A 19,944-nucleotide genomic window follows, 5' to 3' on the forward strand; every position below is an offset into this window, starting at 1 on the left:
ATTACAGCTATTTTGACGTAGATATTGTCATTCTTTGTGTTTCTGGAAAAGTGAGAAGTATAAGAAAAAGATATCTAATAGTGTAACATTCCAGAAACTCTAGCTGTATGAAACCAGAAACGGATCTGATAACAGTTCGTCACGAATTTGAGTTACATGCAGTAATAAATAGACCGTGCTATTTGTGATATTTATTTATTTATTCTATGAAATGTAAAGCTGTGAAGATAAGTGCAAAGGAAATAACCTATCAGATTAAAAAATAGTAGATCTTTCAACACAAGTGTCTCTTTAATTTACTCAAGTGCGTTTAAAACTGCGAACTCTAAGAACGATAAACGTACGTTTTATGCTAAGAGCAGGAACGCTGAATACATTTAAAAACGAAAGGGAAGGAAATTGAACGTATTATGGTGCAACTGCCAGGCAGTTTAGCATGAAATACCGTTGCACATCTACTCCGCATACAAAATGGCTGCCAACAGTCTCTTTCCAAAGTGTATTTCCATTATAAGTATTACAATGTGCTATAAACGATACGTTAATCAAATTCTCGTTATAAATTATCTTGTAGAGTCTTTGTTTCATTTAGATATGAGAAAACTATATGAGAAAACCACACTATAACTATACACTTTTCCCTATTATTTATTTCATATATGCGTATTATTATTATTATTATTATATATTATATATTATTATTTCCTGTATTTGTATCGAAAGAGTGATTGGGATGATGAAAGAATAACAGAAATTATGCCACAAAACGCATATGTGTGCACGTGCACGTCTGTGTGAGAGAGAAAGCTCTTTAGGTAACATAGTGATTGAAGGTAATGGAAAAAACGCTCCAGTTTTACTACTATGCTGTATCAAATATGGATAAATATGATATATATAAATATATATTGATCCTGTTTATAATTACATTGATCATGTTTGTAATTTGTTACAATATGCGTAATTTATTCCTTTATCTTTAGTAATATTTTCATTAATTTCTAAATTCGAATTTAAAGGAATAGATACATCTTTATTTTCACACATATTCGCTGAATTTTAACACAATAAATATTCTTGTTTTATTTTTACTTATTTGTTCAAATTACATCAACCCACTTGGTTCATTAGCGATCACGTCGCTTACGTGACATTAAAAACAAAAGGTTACAGGTTGGGTCGTATCAATAACGAAGAAATAAATATTCTCGTATTATTAATATAATTAAGTTAAATTGAGAAGTATCGATACGTTTCAAAAACTGTAATACATTCAAACATGATTCCACAGTCCTAGTCGCTTCTTTACACAGTTAATTATATTGCATTAATTATATTGCAACGTAATTTGTTTGGTCTCCTTGTTTTACAAGTAACCATTTGCAAAGTATAATGAGCGATTGTCAATTTAGCTGACTATTTGATGTTTCCTATCAAACGATAATGCAGAACTTATATCATAAGTATCGTTTTTAATACGACGTATGAAGTGCAAACATGTTGCAAATTTCGATGACCAGTTTCACACGATTCTGTATTTCCCTGTGAACGATTTGCTGCGTGAAACGTAGTGGAAGCACTGCCATGTGTAAAACTCGCCAACATTCGCTGAAATTAAATTGGAAATGTTGACCGCCTTTTGCATATTCGCAACAGAAATAGATCTTCTTGAAAACGTAATTACGTATTTACTTTCAATATTACCTTCTTTTTTTTATCATTTGGAAATTTTGGTTCGTTTTCAAACGGAAATAGGCAACCTACAAAATTGACATAATATCGTAGTATACCAGATAATATATGTAAGATCGTAAATCTCGGGATAATTCAGGTGATCGATTCTGAAGTCTGAAAATCGAGATTTATTGTGAAAATATTTAAATAAAATACAGAAGTAAACAACAATTGATATCAATCTATAACAATAAATAACAAGTTCTGTACAATGTCTACCTGAAAATCGAGAATCGATTTTCAACGTCCTGAGGTACCATCTTTTTTTGTCAATCTTCAATATTTTAAATAATTATTCTGTGATTTTGTCTATCTCTGATGTTGCCCTCTGTCCGTCTGTTTGGGAAATGAGTGTTTCTCAAAATGGTTGTCCGTAAAACGTAAGAAGGTCCCTCTATCCGTGAAACAAAGAAAGTGGTGCTATCCGTAAAACAAAAAGAATCCCTATCCCACGTGAGCCCTAGGGAATTTACATATATATAGTAAAGTAAATAATACAAATTATTTGTATTTTTGTTAGATAAAACGAATTAAATTGCAAAAAATATAATGTAATGTGGTTTTAATGTTTGAGTATTTTAAGTAAGAAAAATCTATATTTGAAAAATACTTTCTCCAAAGATGAATATAATCCGACTGCTTCTGCTCTGCATTCTTTGTAAGATCCCCCCATTGAGTCAAATTTTGAATCGTATGTTTCATCAAGTAAAAAGTTTATTTTTTGTTTCTCCAGTAAAGGGTTTTTTTATTTTTCCTACATCGAAGTTATATGAACAGGATTTAATTAATATAATTATTATAATTTAATAATTATTTAGATGTTGCATGACGAAGAAGTTGGCGTAAACCAACGTGTACTTCAAAGCTAGTTACTTTGTAACTGTTCATCAGAGTCTGATCATGCTCAGGTAAAAACGACAGCACGTCCAATTTGAAAAATGCAAAAATTTAATTAATTTAAACAGGCATCCTCATACTCTTTTCTATTAAACAACTGAAAAATGAAAATCTTTATTTTAAAGAACGCAACGATTATTTAAATAAGTATTTATTTTCTTTTTTATTAAATGTTTAAAACCTCGTATTTTTTCAGTTATAGTAGCATTTACAGTAATTCTATAGACATAGAATGACATAAATTTTTCCGACAGTGTATTAAATTTTTTAACTTATACTTTTTGTAATTAAATTTACATTCTTTATATTTAAATTAAAAAATTACATTTTTATACTAAGTTTTCAAGAAGCTGTAAATATGAAGTCAATGTATTTGATGATCATGATCGTTATGGTTAAAGACATATAAAATAAGCATATGCTATTAATGAAACAAAACGTGAATATAAAAATGTAATTCAAGATGCAAATCAGATTCTCTGGCAGTGCCCTTTGTACACATGAAAAAAGTTTATCAGATAGCTTCGAAAAAGTTAAATAAATAAACATTATATAAGCATTTATTTTATAAAGCATGATATGGATGATACGATTTATAGAAAATTAATCGCGATTTGTTAGATACTTCTATCATTGATTAATACAAAGAACTGCAGTACTGAGTAATCGAATGCAGTTATTGCGCTACTAAAAATACGCAGAAGTCAATCTAGCCAGTGAAAGCTGATATTTATTGACACTAATTATCAGTGAAAAATACTTTTCAATTACAAATTATCATTATATGATTATGACCACACATGATATTTCTCTGGACGATAAGTTATCGATTGAAATTAAAACCAAGAACATTATCTTCTTCCAATTTATTGTACAGAGATCTTACTTCATTCAATAGGACTTTTTTATTTTGCATTTATCGCAGAGAGAATAATCCATTACGTTGTGTTATCTCTATTGTGTTATTGTTTACTATGGATATTATTATTTTCTTAAAAACAATTCTGTTCTTTATTTAAATTTGTAAAGTAGCTGAAATCTACTATTACAAATTTGTTTCTTAAAAGTAAAAATTTATTTTTCAAACTAGCAATGTTAAATATACAATATTTTGTATTAATTATTTTTGTAAAAATGTCTTAATTTAAAGACATAAGAAGTCTTTTGTATTATATTTCTCCAAAAAGGTTACATACAGTATGTTGCTCCTATATCAAACTAAAAGTTTGTTTAGATTAAGAATAGCTTGTGTTAAGTAAACATGTGACTGTTTATTATATTTTTTAGTATAAAATACTATTTGTGAAGAAGAATCATAAAAGAGTTTTGTATATAGCCACATGCAGATATCAGCTTAAAATCCAAAGCATCCTTCCCACTCTTAAGAAACTCACCCCTGCAGTCTAAAATGCTGGCCCCTCTGCACCATTTAACAACTGAAAATTTCCAGTTAATATCTGCGATGTCTTCTAAGAAAACTGCTTGTGGCGCTTTATCTGTTCCACCCTATATAATCTCGAGTCTTTCAAAATAACAAAATGTGGATGACTGTACGTTAGGAAAAAATGTTAAACAAACTCGAATTCAGGTTAATGTCCGTAAACGAGCTAACATAGTGTTTGCGCCTGCAAAACAAAATATATAACAGATAGATAACAAATATAGATTTTTAAGTAGCTCAGCTTAACACGATGTTTCTTCTGGTATACATTTAATATTAATAATATTTTATCCCACAAGGAAGATTGGAAATACGGTGGAATCTTCAGCATCTGAATCTGTACAAGAATATGATCGAAGATAGCTGTTTCGTACTTTAGAACTTGGAAGGAATATCATTCAAGTGATGACAGTAAAGGACAAATGTAAATGATTGCAAAATTGAATGCTACGAAACTGGAATGTATAACCTAATTAAGAGAAAACACCTACTTGGAAAATAAGAATGTGTATAAAGTATTCCTTGGAGCCACTCTGTGGAATAATGAGAAAGAAGGAAGCAGGCGCGCTTAAAGTGACCATATTGAGGGTTTCAATGTTTTAACATAGGAGCACCATATATAGGGTGTCTTGGAATACAAGCAGGTTGTTACTCTATGTGTATACAAAAATAAGTGGACTATATTGATGAATAATTGCAATGAGAAAGAAGGAAGCAAGAGCAGTTAAAGACACCGTACTCATTTCAATGTTTTAACATAGGAGCACCATATATAGGGTGTCTTGGAATACAAACAGGCTGTCACTCTATGTGTATACAAAAATAAGTGGAATAAATTGATGAATAATTGCAATGAGAAAGAAGGAAGCAAGAGCAGTTAAAGACACCGTACTCATTTCAATGTTTTAACATAGGAGCACCATATATAGGGTGTCTTGGAATACAAGCAGGCTGTCACTCTACATGTATACAAAAATAAGTCGAATAAATTTCTCCCTTTGACATTTCGTTTTCGAGAAAGTCGAGCTCGAGGTAGCTATCGCCGGCACTTCGCTTATTCTGCTAATTGCACGAGCTCGATTTTCTCAAAACTCAGGCCTAAATCGGCAGAAATGTTCTTTTTATGTAGCATACGTACGTATATAAATAACTTGTTGTCTGAGCATGTCAACTATCTTAAGACATGGTGTTCACGGTAAAGTGCTTCATACGCCTCTTTTCTTCTTCAGTTGCCCCTTACGCGTCTATATTGTCAAGGAAACTCTGCGATACATAATAAGGCGACTAAAGTCTGAGTACTCGATGAGACTCAGGTATTATAAATGTCAGAGCAATGCAACGATAGGTACAAATACGTGTGAACAATAGGGCTGCCAGAATACCTAAGCAAATAAGGAGAAGGTCAAAAGATAATAGCACGAGCAAAGTGTGTAGAGTTGGAAAATTGAAATAGGCACTGGGAGGAAGAGGAGGATGAGGAGGAGGAGGAGGAGGAGGATATGATCTATGCGGCAGGATAAATTCGAAGATCTAATTCACTTAACAGATAATTATAGGGAAACCGAAGGAGGTGTCGGAAGACGTAGTGGATAAAAGACAGGATAGAAGGATCATGGAATGAGCGGGGAAGCTGGAAAAGAAATGAAAAAGATAGAAGGCAAGCTGCAAGCAGGCTAAAGAGAGTTTTAGCGAAAACAGTGCAATAAGTGGCACAATTGCAGACCTTGGTACGAAAACCGGATAAGCGCAGATTTTACAGTTTGTGTGGAATTGAATAAAACTGAATTAATTACGACTCGTTTAAGCAATTAATATTTTGGGTTTAGAAAGGCATTCGTGTGACGAATGATATGAAAAATGATGTCTCTTATATCTTTGAAGAATGTGATTAAGAAACCTTCTTCGATATTTCAATTTGCCTGGCTCTTGCACAAAAATACTGGGAATTTGAAATGAAATATTTTTTTCTTTCACGTCTTTATTTTTCCTTGATTTTCTTCTGTGCTCCGCAAACAGTCCCTCAGATAAACCACTGACATCCGACTGTCGTCTCTCGTTTGCACATATTTACTTCTCCATCACTGATACGATTCTTGTTCGTCCGAACACATTTCGAATCTGCAGAAAAAAGACACGCGATTAATAGAATTCGAAACACTTTGGCTGACAAGTCATCGCTACATCAACGCGATCATTGCCGCTATATTTTAGAACAAAAGCTAAATTTTAGAACAAAGATCACAATGCATAGGTGCAAAAATTCTTATGGACGCATTGAGCTAGTCTGATCTTTGCACCGATCGATCGACGATGTATAAAAATATATGGAACTCGAACAAGTACAATTTTTGTAACAGGTGGACTCGCCTGATTTTTGTCTTCAGTTATTAGTCAGAGTATGTCAGAGTGTGAATGGAAGAGAGAGAGAGAGAGAGAGAGAGAGAGAGAGAGAGAGAGAGAGAGAGAATAATTCGAAATACGTGAATAAAACATTTTTGTAAATAAAGATATCTGTATGTATGTATAATATGTATGTATAATAAAGATAATGTAAGTATGTTCTTCGCAGTGAGGCAGAATAAACATATACGTGTATATATTAATAAATGTAAAAGTACGTGTCTACTTCCATACATATTTTCTTGCTTTTATAAAGACGTAGGATGAGACAGACATCAAAACGAAAATGAAAATGATTCATGTATAAAGATACAGTTCGAAACTTATTTTCCAAGTTATTCATGAACCGAAACAGATGACGCGGGATTGAGATGCATGAAGAATGAATCGAATGCTATATATCTATAAACATTTCTATAAAATTGTTTACAATGCAATTCGTAAATTGTGGTGCAGGATCTTTGATGGAGGTAACTGTTAGAGGTTTGCAAGTGATTTTTCAAACTAAAAATCCCTAGTTCTAGTTTTGTTTTTCTGTTATTTATTCTGTTATTTAAAATTTGTTATTCAACCTGATTGTTACAAACGAGGATATTTAACTAAAACTTACAAGTTTAGTTTTAGTTTTCAAACTAAAAATCTGTAGGCTTAGTTCTAGTTTTTTTTATGTTTATAAACCACATAAAACTAAGTGCAATCTTTATTATGTTTATAAACCATATAAAACCAAGGCCAACAGAGTGAAACGAGTTAATGCAGTACGAACTAAAATTTGTTATTTAATCTGATTGTTACAAACGAGGATATTTAACTAAAACTTACAAGTTTAGTTTTAGTTTTCAAACTAAGAATCTGTAGCCTTAGTTCTAGTTTCTTTTTATGTTTATAAACCACATAAAACCAAATGCAATCTTTAGGCCAGCAGAGTGAAATGAATTAATACAATACGAACTAAAATTTGTTATTCAAATATTATTATTCTGATTGTTACAAACTTGGGTACTTAATTAAAACTTACAAGTTTAGTTTTAGTTTTCAAACTAAAAATCTGTAGGCTTATTTCTAGTTTTTGTTTATAAACCATGTAAAACCAAGTCCAATCTTTAGGCCAGCAGAGTGAAATGAATTAATACAATACGAACTAAAATTTGTTATTTAAATATTATTATTTTGATTGTTACAAACGTGGGTACTTAACTAATTATAAGTTTAGTTTTAGTTTTGTTCTATATTTGTGAATCGCGTAAAGAAAAAATCCAACTTCTAAGTCATCAGGCTGAAAGAAATTAATACAGTGCAAACTAAAATTTGTTATTCAATTTCATCGTTACAAGCGAGTGTATTTCAGGGAATACGATCGCAATATATATTAATATGGGTCTTGAAACATCGATTACCAAAAGAGTCGATACGATTCGAGCGCTGAATCAAGTGAATTCCTTTAATTACGTTATAAACGATTGCTGGCTTCAATGATAAAATTTGAATACTTACACTCGTATATATATCGTAATTAAAAAATTGTTACAAGTGTGTATGCGTTGTGGATAAATGAACATGATATGTATTTTTGATTATTGTCTTGTATTTAGGCGGGTGGATTTTTACGCACCAGCAATGCGAGAATTAAAACAGCTTCAAATTAATTACAGGATTTATAGATACAATTCGAACAGAATTTATACCAACTAGCAAATTCTGTCGCGTTAACAATTGATCCGACAGGGAACTTCAGCTCGATCTCGTTATACTTTGAGCCTTGTGATTTTGTGGAAACGCACGAGTCTGAAATTGGAAAATTGTTTCTTTAGTTAGATATGGGAATATTTCTATGATACAGAAATTAGCTATTTTTTCGTTTATAAATAAAATACTTGCATAGCCTTTGTATCTAGAAACGATACTTTGGTATGGCGTGGTACGTTACTTTTGCTCTTTGTATATTTATTTAAAATACAGAGCACGAAGATTAAATTTATAGGAAAATTATAATTAAAATTATATTTATAATAAAGTTAAAATTATAATTAAAACTATATTTATAATAAAATTAAAATTATATAAAATTAATTTTATAGGGCTGAAATATTGTAAAATTTTTGTGTTGTTCCAAACTATGAAACTGACGCGAAATTAATGCTTAGTATCACGTTTGAGTTTGCTTTTTTCCTTCAAATTGTATCGTTACTGTATCGAAATTTGCAACATGGACGAAAGCAGGAAATTTTGAAAAATACAAATTAATTGAGCGTTATCTCAATATTATCGATGGAAATTATTTGATTATCGATGGAAGATTAATTAATTTATTACAAAGAAAATTTTTTTATTGAAATTGCCGTTATTTACTGTAAATGATTTTACATGTATTTTAGGATATATTTTGTCAAATATTTTTAATAAAGTTAGTTATTTGATATTAACATTGGCAAATAAAAAAATATAGACATGTGATCTAAAAGTGAGCCGCTTCCGCTTCTTTATCTTTTTTTACACATATTATGAAGATGAATAATAATAATATGATAAATTCGATAAAATGTGATTCATGTTATTGTGCGCTGTGTAATATCTACTGCGGATGAATAAAAAATGATTTCAACACTTACCCAACCATTATTTAGTACACGAAATGAGATAAAAATATTGTTTTTCTTGTCCAAGTAATTGTGTCATCAAACGTTCTATGATTACTTTTACTTTGTATTTAAATGCACTTGCTGTTGGAACGGCGGTTCATCTATTTATCAGTTTCTGCGAACTAATTTATAACTATAATTTATAGTCACAATTTTTATTTATAGACAAATTGCTTGGAGATATAACAGAAATTCTTTAACTTTTAAATATAAAAATGAAAAAATGATAAATGTCATTTAAGCGAGAAAATATTTCTACATTTATTAAGCTTATTAAAGAATAAATTGTCAAAAGAGAAGTTGAAAATGTGATCTTTTCGCACAGTATAAAATTATGATATAATTTTTTCAAGGTAGATGCGTATATAATAACACTGCAGAATTATTTAACTGCTTTAGAATATTTAAAATGGTGTTTACAAATTTTCACAAACCCTTAAAATTAATGGTTATTTGAACGATAAAATATCGAATAAAATGTCTAACGTTTTATGATAAATATTTCTACTATACTAATCCTTGACTCTGGTACTGTTAAGTTAAAAGTGACTAGCATACTTTGAGTTAATTTTGTTCATTGTTGACTTCCAGTTCCAGTAGTTTACGTCAAAGAATAAAGATTACTGATAAAAATACAGATACAATTATCATAAAATAAAAAAACGTAAACCAGGCTCGACTGAAACTGGTATATCAGTGAATGGATGAGATCTAAAAATACAGAAAAATAGAAAAAACATTTACTTCCATTTTTTTGAAGCACGCAAGTGAGTTCACTCGACTATCTACTTACTCTTATACAGAATTCTAAAGAATTCTAAAAAGTTCGTTTTTTTTTACGAATTATCCGCTGTTCTTAGAATCGATAGTAGAAACCAGTTGATTTTATCGGAGAAATTATCTAATTTTATCTTCTTCAAACGCAATGCGATGTATTTTTGCAAGTGTACAAAATTTGTAATCTGTAATATGGATTTGAAGAGAAGTAAAATGGATTCCCCTTATCTTCATACGCTGACAACTACAATAATTGTCATGTTATTTCTGTATCGTAATGTCTTATAATACAAAAATGAAGAAACTTAGCTGATTTTTAAATCCAATTTGTCTTCTGTTATTTCCACTTAGACGATGAAATAAATCATTTATAGTTGACTTATAATTGCTGTTTTATTGCAAAACCGTAGCAAGCGTAATTGTCGTTATAATGGATAGAGAAATTTTGTATTCTTTCACATTCCAATTGCATATTTTCTTCTCATCAATCTTTTCTATTTTCTTACCCCTGTAATTTCAACCGATTATTATTCGATAATCATTCTACACTATTATTAACCGAATGGTAGAAGACAATTCACACTCATTATTACACTCATTAGCACTGTCGAGAGCTTTTCATTAACATTTGTCTACGAATATTAACAAGTGATCTTTACCAACACCAACAAAGCTTTTTCTATGTCATAAAGTTTTACGTAGATGATATGTATAAATCACAGTGGACGTTCCGTAAAATGTTCCATTATTTACAGTGGCTACGAAAAGTATTGGCACATATTTATTTCCCAATGAAGCATTGTTTACCATATCCTACGTCATAATATCCGCGATATTAAATTTTTGCAGTTGTGTGAGAACGCTATTAAATGATATAAAATTTAATATCTCTCACAGTCAAATAATTAATATGACGATAGAGCCAATAGTGTGCAAATATTTCTCGCAGCCATTGTAAGTCGATACCACACACGTGTTGTAAAGCATCGTACACAACGATGCGTTTACGAAATCAAGAAAAACGCAGAAACGTAATAGCACTGTCGGTTATCGATGAGTTTTCGAAGAATCTCGTGTTAAAAATGATTCGATGACTGTTCTAATATCTCAATTCACTCGCGCTCCACATACATTTGCAGTGGGCACACGTACACAAATAACCGCGACCAGTTATGCAGCTAGACGTATGTACGTACGTACGCTCTCGGCGTAGTGTGCGTCACCTTAGCTGTCATTTGGCAGCGAACGACGAAGTGGTGGGAACGCAAATGGCGGAGACTCGAATCGGGATATAAAGCTCCCTCGAAACATCACAAAGATGCTATTCGGAGAACGACACTTGATCGACATCGTTCATAGGAATCTGGCTCTTGCTCTGGCTTTGGAGATTCCGAACCACACCGCGAAACAGTCGTGATCGGTTAGTCGATATTTCTTCGACCTCCCGCCGTTTCGTTCGATCGAACGTCCATCACGGTCGTGTTAGATCCCGCGAAATTGTCCCACGCAAGCGACGAAGAGTGTTGATCTTGCGATCAAGATGCCCATTTGTACGTGCAAAGATCGCGTTCTGGACGAGAACCACGTGTGTCAGATGAATCCTTCGGATGAGCATGAGAATATCGAGTGGAATATCGAGTATGATCCCGCAGTTAGGTACGTTTGGTTCTTCTTTGTATTTTATTTTCTACTTCGTTGTGTACTTGTAGGATATTTTACGAAAGTGTGTCGAAAGAATAGATCGGAGGAATTTATATCACCTAACTAGCGCTCACTCGAGGAAATGTGAAGTTACTTCATTAAAAAAGGAAAAGTATGAGATAGATACGTGTTTATATGTTTTAAATTAGTACGTGCGATTGCAGTGAGAAGGTTAAGTTATTACGTTACGTTCGCTCTAACCATTTTTTGATGTAATAACGTTATAATCAATTAATCTTACATGGCGAGGAAGTGTGAAAATTCTGGAAGATTAGTTAATACGGAGATGTACTATGACGCAATAAAATTTTTATCTGTGGAATACCATAATTTGTAAAACCAAAAATTCAAGCGAGTTAGACAAGCAATCGACTAAACGTAAAATCTCTAATGAACTTATTAAAGACAAGAAATAGCGAAATATATTATCTTTCACTTTGTTTCTCTTCATAAATCATGGATATTAGAAATAATATTGAACTCTTCAAATGAATACTTCCTAAACTTTATAAATCGCAAAAATATAAATTGCAACATGACGAATTATGAATCACATAAATTGTGTTATATTTTATATTTTTGTACTACAAGGTAGGTAATATCTATTTTGATTCAATTGTTTCAGTGATTTTTGACTGTAATTACAGTTTCTAACAGCCAATTATATAATGTTGAGATGTAAAACATTTATTCTGAAAGGATTTGTATTGTATATTTTGCAAAATTTAACATGTTTATATATCAATAGTATATATCATTTTACAAGGCATGTTTACGCGGTGATAGGTTATAATCGATACAGTATTCGATGTATCGTTGAATGCTGATCGAAATATTTTAGTGCGAAGACATTACACTTATACATGCGTGTTTACATGAATATTATCTAGTCTTCGCGCTTTGTTACGTGTACGTTACAAGGCTACTATTATAAAAAATTAGAAATTACGAAATTTTAAACGCTACTACTTATCGTGATGATTATGTATTTATAAGGTTTATAAATATAGCGATTTGTAAGCAACACTTTACATGCATCAACGTACGTTGAACTACGAAATTGTAATGAGGAATGTTTTCTAAATACGAGATTGGCAACTTTACGATATTTTACTCGTAATAAATAAGCGTGAAACTGGTATCAATTACATAAAAAGTTAGATCTTATTTTTAGCTTGCATGCAGTGATTCAGTTCAAGAAGATCCAATTCAAACTCAAAATGTTTACGTTCGCTCAAATGCCAATGCTGCTATTCGAGAACAGATTTTACGTGTTAATAAATAATTAAAAACACGATATATGATATAAGTAGAATAAGTTTAGTGATAAATGTAAGGAAACATGTATACTTATAGTATCTCCATAGTATAGTATATCCAAGCTGAATTAAATGGAATCAGTTGAGAGAAATTCACATTCGTTAAATAAATAAATTTAATGTTTCGTAGCTTCATATATGGAGGATTTATATGATATAGCGATTTCATATTACTTGCGATCTAATATAGAATCTGTAATAATTCTTATGAAATTGGAAATTATTTAAAATTTCGAAAAATATTACGAATGGATGTGCGCTTTATATACAACGTGAGAATCGAAACGAAGCTTATCAAATTACTCTTGATAATAGAATATTCAATATCACAAGTCAATGTGCTATGATATAATTGTAGAAAATTTACGACGATACCAAAGTCATCAAAATTAATTATATCCTTCAAAATTATACTTAATTGATGCATTTATTGCAATCAAACGCGAAGCTAATAATCTCAGCGCGCAAACGGAATTCTAATTATGTAGAATGTAGTTAAGGGAATCAACAGGAAAGAGTCGCAAAATATAGATCTACAGATAGATAATTACAACTTACACTGCTATCACTTATGTATCACTCGTGTAAATAGCAAGTACATAATCGTTAAGGTCGAAGACATTGAAATTAGTGCAATTCAATATTGTAATATGTTACATATCCAATATTGATTGACTTGATTAAAGCCCTACCCTATCTGTGTTTAATAGTGTATTACTTTATATTGTAATAAATAATAGATGCATCCTCATATACTATAATTGGATTCGAGCCTGAAAATCTCAACAAAATTAAATTCTATTATGCGTTGGCTTTACTTTTGTCTATAGAATTAACGTCAATACAAATCAATACATATCGGTTAAATTATATGAGGTAAAATTCTTGTATACGTAGTTTTACCTTTCGTTAATCCCTTATTTATTTGAATTTAATTATATTTCAATTTGTCCAATATGAATAAAATGTTAAATAAGAAATTTGTTTCAGTTTTGATCTGTAAACGAATTAAATATATTAAATATATACATTTTACTCAAATTGATTTAATATTTTTAAACAGTTTTTTCATTCATTTATAGGAGATATTTCATCTATACCGTTTATAATTTAATTCTACGAGTCACATAGATGGAAATCCGTAGAAAATCCGTATTCCGATCGGTATTCGTTCATTGCATAGTAATAATTGAAAATCGATAGCTCTGTAAGGATTATATTGATTTTCGGTGACGTCTTTAATTAAATTCTTCTATTTCAAAGCGAAGGTTAGTTTCGAGCGTTTCTTATTCTTTCGTATATGATTTGAAGTATTTTAATAACAATAAGACATTGCGTAAGGAGTATGTAGTTTTTATTTTTTGATACTTTCACTTAAATGATTCAGTATTTCCAAAAAAATTATGAATGAATCTCTGTAATCATAAATGAAATGCAATTAATTTAAACTATAAGGATAAATACTGCAATTATATCTTTTTTATTTTCGTGTTAATATGAACAATAAGCTCGCAACTGACAAGATGAATAAGTTCTTGTATGTATTAGTTGGATTATCTTTTATTTAGTATTTCAATAAATATACAACCGGATCGATATTTATTCAAAAGTTCATGTTATAATATATGATGAAAAAGGGAACAATAAAATTTAAAACCGGGTTACGAAAAATGAAAATTTATTAAAAATTAAAAAATAATATTTTATTTTTATATGTAGTTTTACCTAGATGAATTATACTTTTGAAAGATGAAATATATTTGGAACAAGAGATATTTTACAAACGAGGTAGTTATTTTATCATATATTATTATTTTATTATCATATAAATAAAATAAATCTGAAACGTAGATATTAACACAATGAATAAATTGTATAATATAGGATTAAGAAGGAACCTAAGCAGGAAGCTCTAATCCTGTCAAGAGGTCATTGTCAAATTTGATTTACGCGCCATCCGATTCTAATCGACATGTTCATTTGAACGATTCCACTTCCTTCCGGTTCTGGCCATTTTCTTAGTCCGTCCACTAAAACCATCCGTTTCTTATTGAAAAGGTATTATTGTTTATAGAATAGACTTTATAGAATTATCTATACTAAAAAAAAGAAAAATATAAACATAAGATTTAGAAAATAAGTGCATCAGTAATCGCTTTAACCACGTGTGTATAGCGTAAAGTGACAACAGAACGATGAATCGCGCGTTGGAAAATATAGAGCCGCTGTCTAAGAACAATTTTCATAAATGGAAAGCTCAGATACAAATGTCATTAATGAGAAACAACTCATGGGAATATGTTTCTGGTGAAAAGATCCGAACTACAGAAAATGCTACAGAATGGGATATAGCAGATAGAAAGGCAAGGTCAGACATTATAATAACAGTAAGTCCTGAAGCATTGATGAAAGTAAATGATTGCAAAACATCAAAAGAGGTATGGGATAAATTAAATGATATATATTGCATAAGTTATTCCGCTTACAAGTCAATGCTAATAAAACAGTTAATTAACTGTAAGATGCAAGAAGATGAGGAAATGGATAATCACATAATAAACTTTTCTACTTTAATTTCTAAATTGAGAAAAATACATATATTCATCCAAGATGACATTGCATCAATATTGTTATTAAATAGTGTCTCAAACAGCTACGAAGATTTCAAGATTGCTGTTGAAACCGAGGAACAATTTCCAAGCTTTGAAGACATGAAAATAAGACTACTCCAAGAAGATTTGCGAAGAATACAGAACCGGAGGTTGCAGGAGAACCAGGGTGTTGAAAACAATACCAATTATAGTGGTAGTGGAATTGGGCATGCAACAAACGTCTGTACATATTCAGGAACTGTAACAAAACACACAATACAGATCGTCACACCTAGGATTTCACATCAAGTGCTTTACCAAGAAATTATTAATATCCTTAAGGATGCAGATTATCGTACCTTGACTCTTAAAAGAGTAAGGGAAGTGATTGAAGCAAAATATAACACAAATCTTAATGACAGACAAACAGAGATATATTTTTTAGTCATGCAATATATAAAGGCAAATTCATTTATACGAGAGAGGTTGATAGTGCAGGAAAATGAAATATTAATTGAAGATACAGATGATGATACAGAGTCAGGATTAGATGATGAATGGTTAGACGAAGAATAATAAACAGTCAAGAGGAGTCTTGCGAGAAAAGCAACAAGTAAATATGAGAATAGAAGCTTTTATTTCTTTGGATGATAAATTTGTTTGTTATTTTTTCAATGATTGATTCACAACATACTTACTCGTTGCTTCTATCTACGTAAGTGGCTTAATCAAAAGATGCACAAAAAGTCAGGTACTATTAAAAAAATGAATTATGTTGATAAGAAAGAATAATATCTTGCAATTTCTTTATTAAGCCTCCCAAAAAATGTATTATGTAAAATTACATAATAAATTTATTATTTCTCAAGAGGCTTAATGTTTTAACACAAATTGTAGGAATTTAAAATTTAAAAGTCCCATTTTGGTTGGTATAATTTGTATTTATGTAAATTTTTTCAACTACATATATGTTATACAAATATATATACAAATACAAACATGTTTGTTGCAGTATGACATTGTTTTACCATACATATTTATATAATTCTGATGAACTTTGTTGTCCATGGTATCTGTTCTATTGAATGTTTGCTATATAACATTTTAACTTATGGATGTTATCAAACGTATGTTCAATCGAATGGTTATCCATAAGTAGGAACCAACTACATTTGGTCAATGTTGTAAACAATATAAATGGCGCTCATTAAAACTACTTTCAATATAAAATTACACAAAATATTAAGAATATTGTATTGGAATTAAAAGTTAATATTTCAGTTTTTAAACATTAAAATGGGACAATTAGCATATTTAAGTAATCTCTACTGTATTGTATGAATATTTCTGCATGTTAGCTTAATTGAAATAAAACATTGAATAAGCATTAATGTAAAACTATAAGCATACCTTACGTTAGCAAATTTTTCACAATAAACATTTATCTCATATATACTTAGTTTAATTTAATATATATTAACTAAGAAGCACATTGTACTAAAAAATAAAGCTGCATCTTTGATAATATTTAAATTTCGTTGTAATTTTTTGGATTAAATAATATACATGAAGTGTGTGTGTGTGTGTGTGTATAATATGTTATTTATAATTTTAATCTTCAACAAAGATTATGAACACACACACACTTAGGCGAACAATCTGAGAATGAAAAAAAAGGTTAAGTTTCTTTGGAGAATAGAATGTTAGATATCTCATAGGTTCATGTATTATCGCTTGTAGACAGTATCTCGTAGAACAATGCTGTTGATAATCGCACTGAATGACACTATGATTGTTTTAAGGAGGTTTGTACGTTCTTGTATTAATCAGCATTGTTACCTTATATTCGTAACACAAAATTTAATATACGCATCGCAGTATAACATATGATATGATGGATGTTATCAAACGTATGTTCAATTGAATGGTGATCCATAAGTATATATATAAGTATATATATAATGGGAGCTGATTTTTATTCTTGCTTCGAGATTCCTTCTTCTCAAATAAAAGATGAAATCGTCGTGTACCTGATGTATGGTGAGAAATTTTCAGTTCTGCTTTATATGATACTCTAGAACATAGATTTCTGAAATTCGCGTTAAATATTCTACTATTACAGATTCGTTAGGAGAGTTGTATTCATCGATAATCGTCGGACGAACAGTTCAAATTTTATTCAGTTAAAAACCAGAATAACAAGAAAGATGAGAATCCTTATTTCTGTCTAGTTTCTCTCAGCTCGTAGATCCGTATCAAGTCAATTTTAAATTGCTTATCAATCAACTCTCGACGCAATGCGTTTTGGCTAATCTTCGAGTAGCTCGCGAAAAATTACTGGTCTCGGAACTGGGTTCCGGCCCATAGAAGTTTGCGAAGCTTTGCTCTAGAAGTATGTAAGTTACTTATCGGATTTTGCTTGTATACGCGTCTTCTGAAACAGTTCTTCGAGTTTTTTAAAGTTCCAAAGAACCTGATTCAAAGCTCTTGTGGCCTGTTTCGATACACGTACGTACATGATTTTACATTATCTTAAAAATATTGTACGTTCTGATGTAACTGAAGTAAGTTTTTCATATTTTAATGCCTATGAAGGTAAATATGGTAGTGGATATTTTTGTGGATATTTCCTTTCTTTTTAGAAGACTACGCATGAATTGTGCAAGTATCCTACTTTATGACGTTGACGAGACAATATAAATAAGTATTCAAAGTCCATCTATGAATTATGATTATTAAATTCATTTTTGCGAGGTTAATCATAGGAAGTGTACGTGTCTTATAATTATCAAAATATCAATTGTTCTCATAACATAGGTATTCGTTGAACTGACTCGTTTAACGATAATGAAACATTCGTTGTTATTTTTGCAACATGAAATCATCGCATCCGTTTTTGCATTGCTCACGTACAGATTGGCATGTCGCGTTTCATATCATGAGAACTAAATAAAATTCTGCCATACGCAGTCATCGGTTTCCTCTTCGTCCTCGTCATCAGAGGATGCGAGGATGAATATTCTGCTTGTAAAAAGAAGCTGAAATCAATGGAATTTTATTTTCTCTGCTCTTATCAGTTATAATCGATTTACTATTTTAAATTATAAAATGATAGAACAACATCAGTCCTATATATCAATAATTTATTTTTTAATGGGTAAGATTTTATTTACGATGCATAATAACTAACGTTAATATTATAAAATTATACCTTCCTCAGTGGATTAATAGATATAGTATAGTAAATAATAAATTTATAATAATATTGTGAAACATTGCAGAACCGAATTATATACCTACAGTGCTGGACAAAAGTATTGGCACAGCAAGATTGTTATGATACAAATGCTTATAACTATTAAACAAATTGATTTAAACAAAAAACTTTTTGACGTATTTATTTATTATCTATCCTAGTTTATTACATAACAAGAGCAACAATATAAATAAAATAATACGCAAAATAATAACAAAAATATATTTTTTGAACATTTTATGGGTGGACAAAAGTATTGGCACAGTAGAATATTTACGCTTATAACTAATTACATAATAAACTTCTAATATTTTGTTGGCAGTCCTTTTCTTTTAAGGACTTCCTTTAATCTTCTTAATTATAACACTCGATCAGTGAAACTGGAGACTTCAGTTATTAAACAACAAAAAACCAAGAAAGAGTAATAATGTCTAGAAAAACGAAAGAAACCACAATTGAAGAAAGAAAAATAATATTAAATTTATATAAGATGAATAAATCTTACAACGAAATTGCACAAATCATAAACAGAAGTCGTTTTACTGTGCGTTCAGTCATAAAACGCTTTAAAAGTGAAGAAAATCTAGAGAATCAAATTAGGAGTGGTCGCCCTTCTAAGGTAACAATTCGAGAAAAAAGGAAAATCGTAAATATTGTAAAGAAGGATCCAAAAACTAATTCGACTGAAATTGCTTCGATGTTAAAAGCTGAGTGTGAAAAAGAAGTAAGTACCAAAACTGTACGTAGGGTATTGAAGGATGCCGGTTATTCTGCCCGTGCAGCACGAAGAAAGCCCTACATCAGTAAAATAAACCAAAAGAAAAGAGTGGAATTCGCGAAAGAGTTTGTTACGAAAGATACTGATTTTTGGGAAAAGATCATGTTTTCAGATGAAAGTAAGTTTAATATTTTTAAATCTGACGGCAGAATATTAGTATGGCGAAAACCCAACACAGAGATGGACGAACTGAATCTGCAAGCCACCATGAAACATGGGGGTGGTGGTTTAATGGTGTGGGGATGTATGGCATCATCGGGTGTAGGAGAACTTATATTCATTGATGAGATAATGGATAAATATGTATATTTAAATATACTCAAGCAAAATCTTTTGAAAAGTACTCAAAAATTAAACCTCCCCAGGGATTTCTATTTTCAGCAGGATCGAGATCCTAAACATATGGCGTAT

General features: G+C 30.6%; 1 protein-coding gene and 1 long non-coding RNA gene across 4 annotated transcripts in view; one reads left to right on the forward strand and one right to left on the reverse strand.

The window, feature by feature from the left end:
• Positions 1 to 19,944, forward strand: part of LOC132909010 (uridine phosphorylase 1) — a 49,453-nt gene that overhangs the window by 12,711 nt on the left and 16,798 nt on the right. Inside the window, exons 1-2 of one of the 3 annotated variants that reach the window (XM_060963586.1) lie at positions 11,406 to 11,544; positions 11,598 to 17,416. The exons of 1 other annotated variant lie outside the window; for it this stretch is intronic. In XM_060963586.1, coding sequence (XP_060819569.1) covers positions 15,104 to 16,075 — 972 coding nt within the window. In that variant the 5' untranslated portion in view covers positions 11,406 to 11,544; positions 11,598 to 15,103 and the 3' untranslated portion in view covers positions 16,076 to 17,416. Of the gene's footprint in view, positions 1 to 11,179; positions 11,545 to 11,597; positions 17,417 to 19,944 lie in introns of those variants that run through there. One more of the 3 variants, XM_060963584.1, reaches the window with a different exon arrangement.
• LOC132909048 (uncharacterized) lies at positions 875 to 11,090 on the reverse strand. Its single transcript, XR_009658480.1, has 5 exons — positions 10,482 to 11,090; positions 9,082 to 10,389; positions 8,158 to 8,257; positions 1,705 to 6,190; positions 875 to 1,608 (listed from the first exon to the last, which is right to left on the reverse strand). It is a non-coding gene; the product is annotated as an uncharacterized LOC132909048 (long non-coding RNA).

The sequence above is a fragment of the Bombus pascuorum genome, chromosome 7 (assembly GCF_905332965.1).
Source record: "Bombus pascuorum chromosome 7, iyBomPasc1.1, whole genome shotgun sequence".
NCBI classification, from domain to species: Eukaryota; Metazoa; Arthropoda; class Insecta; order Hymenoptera; family Apidae; genus Bombus; species Bombus pascuorum.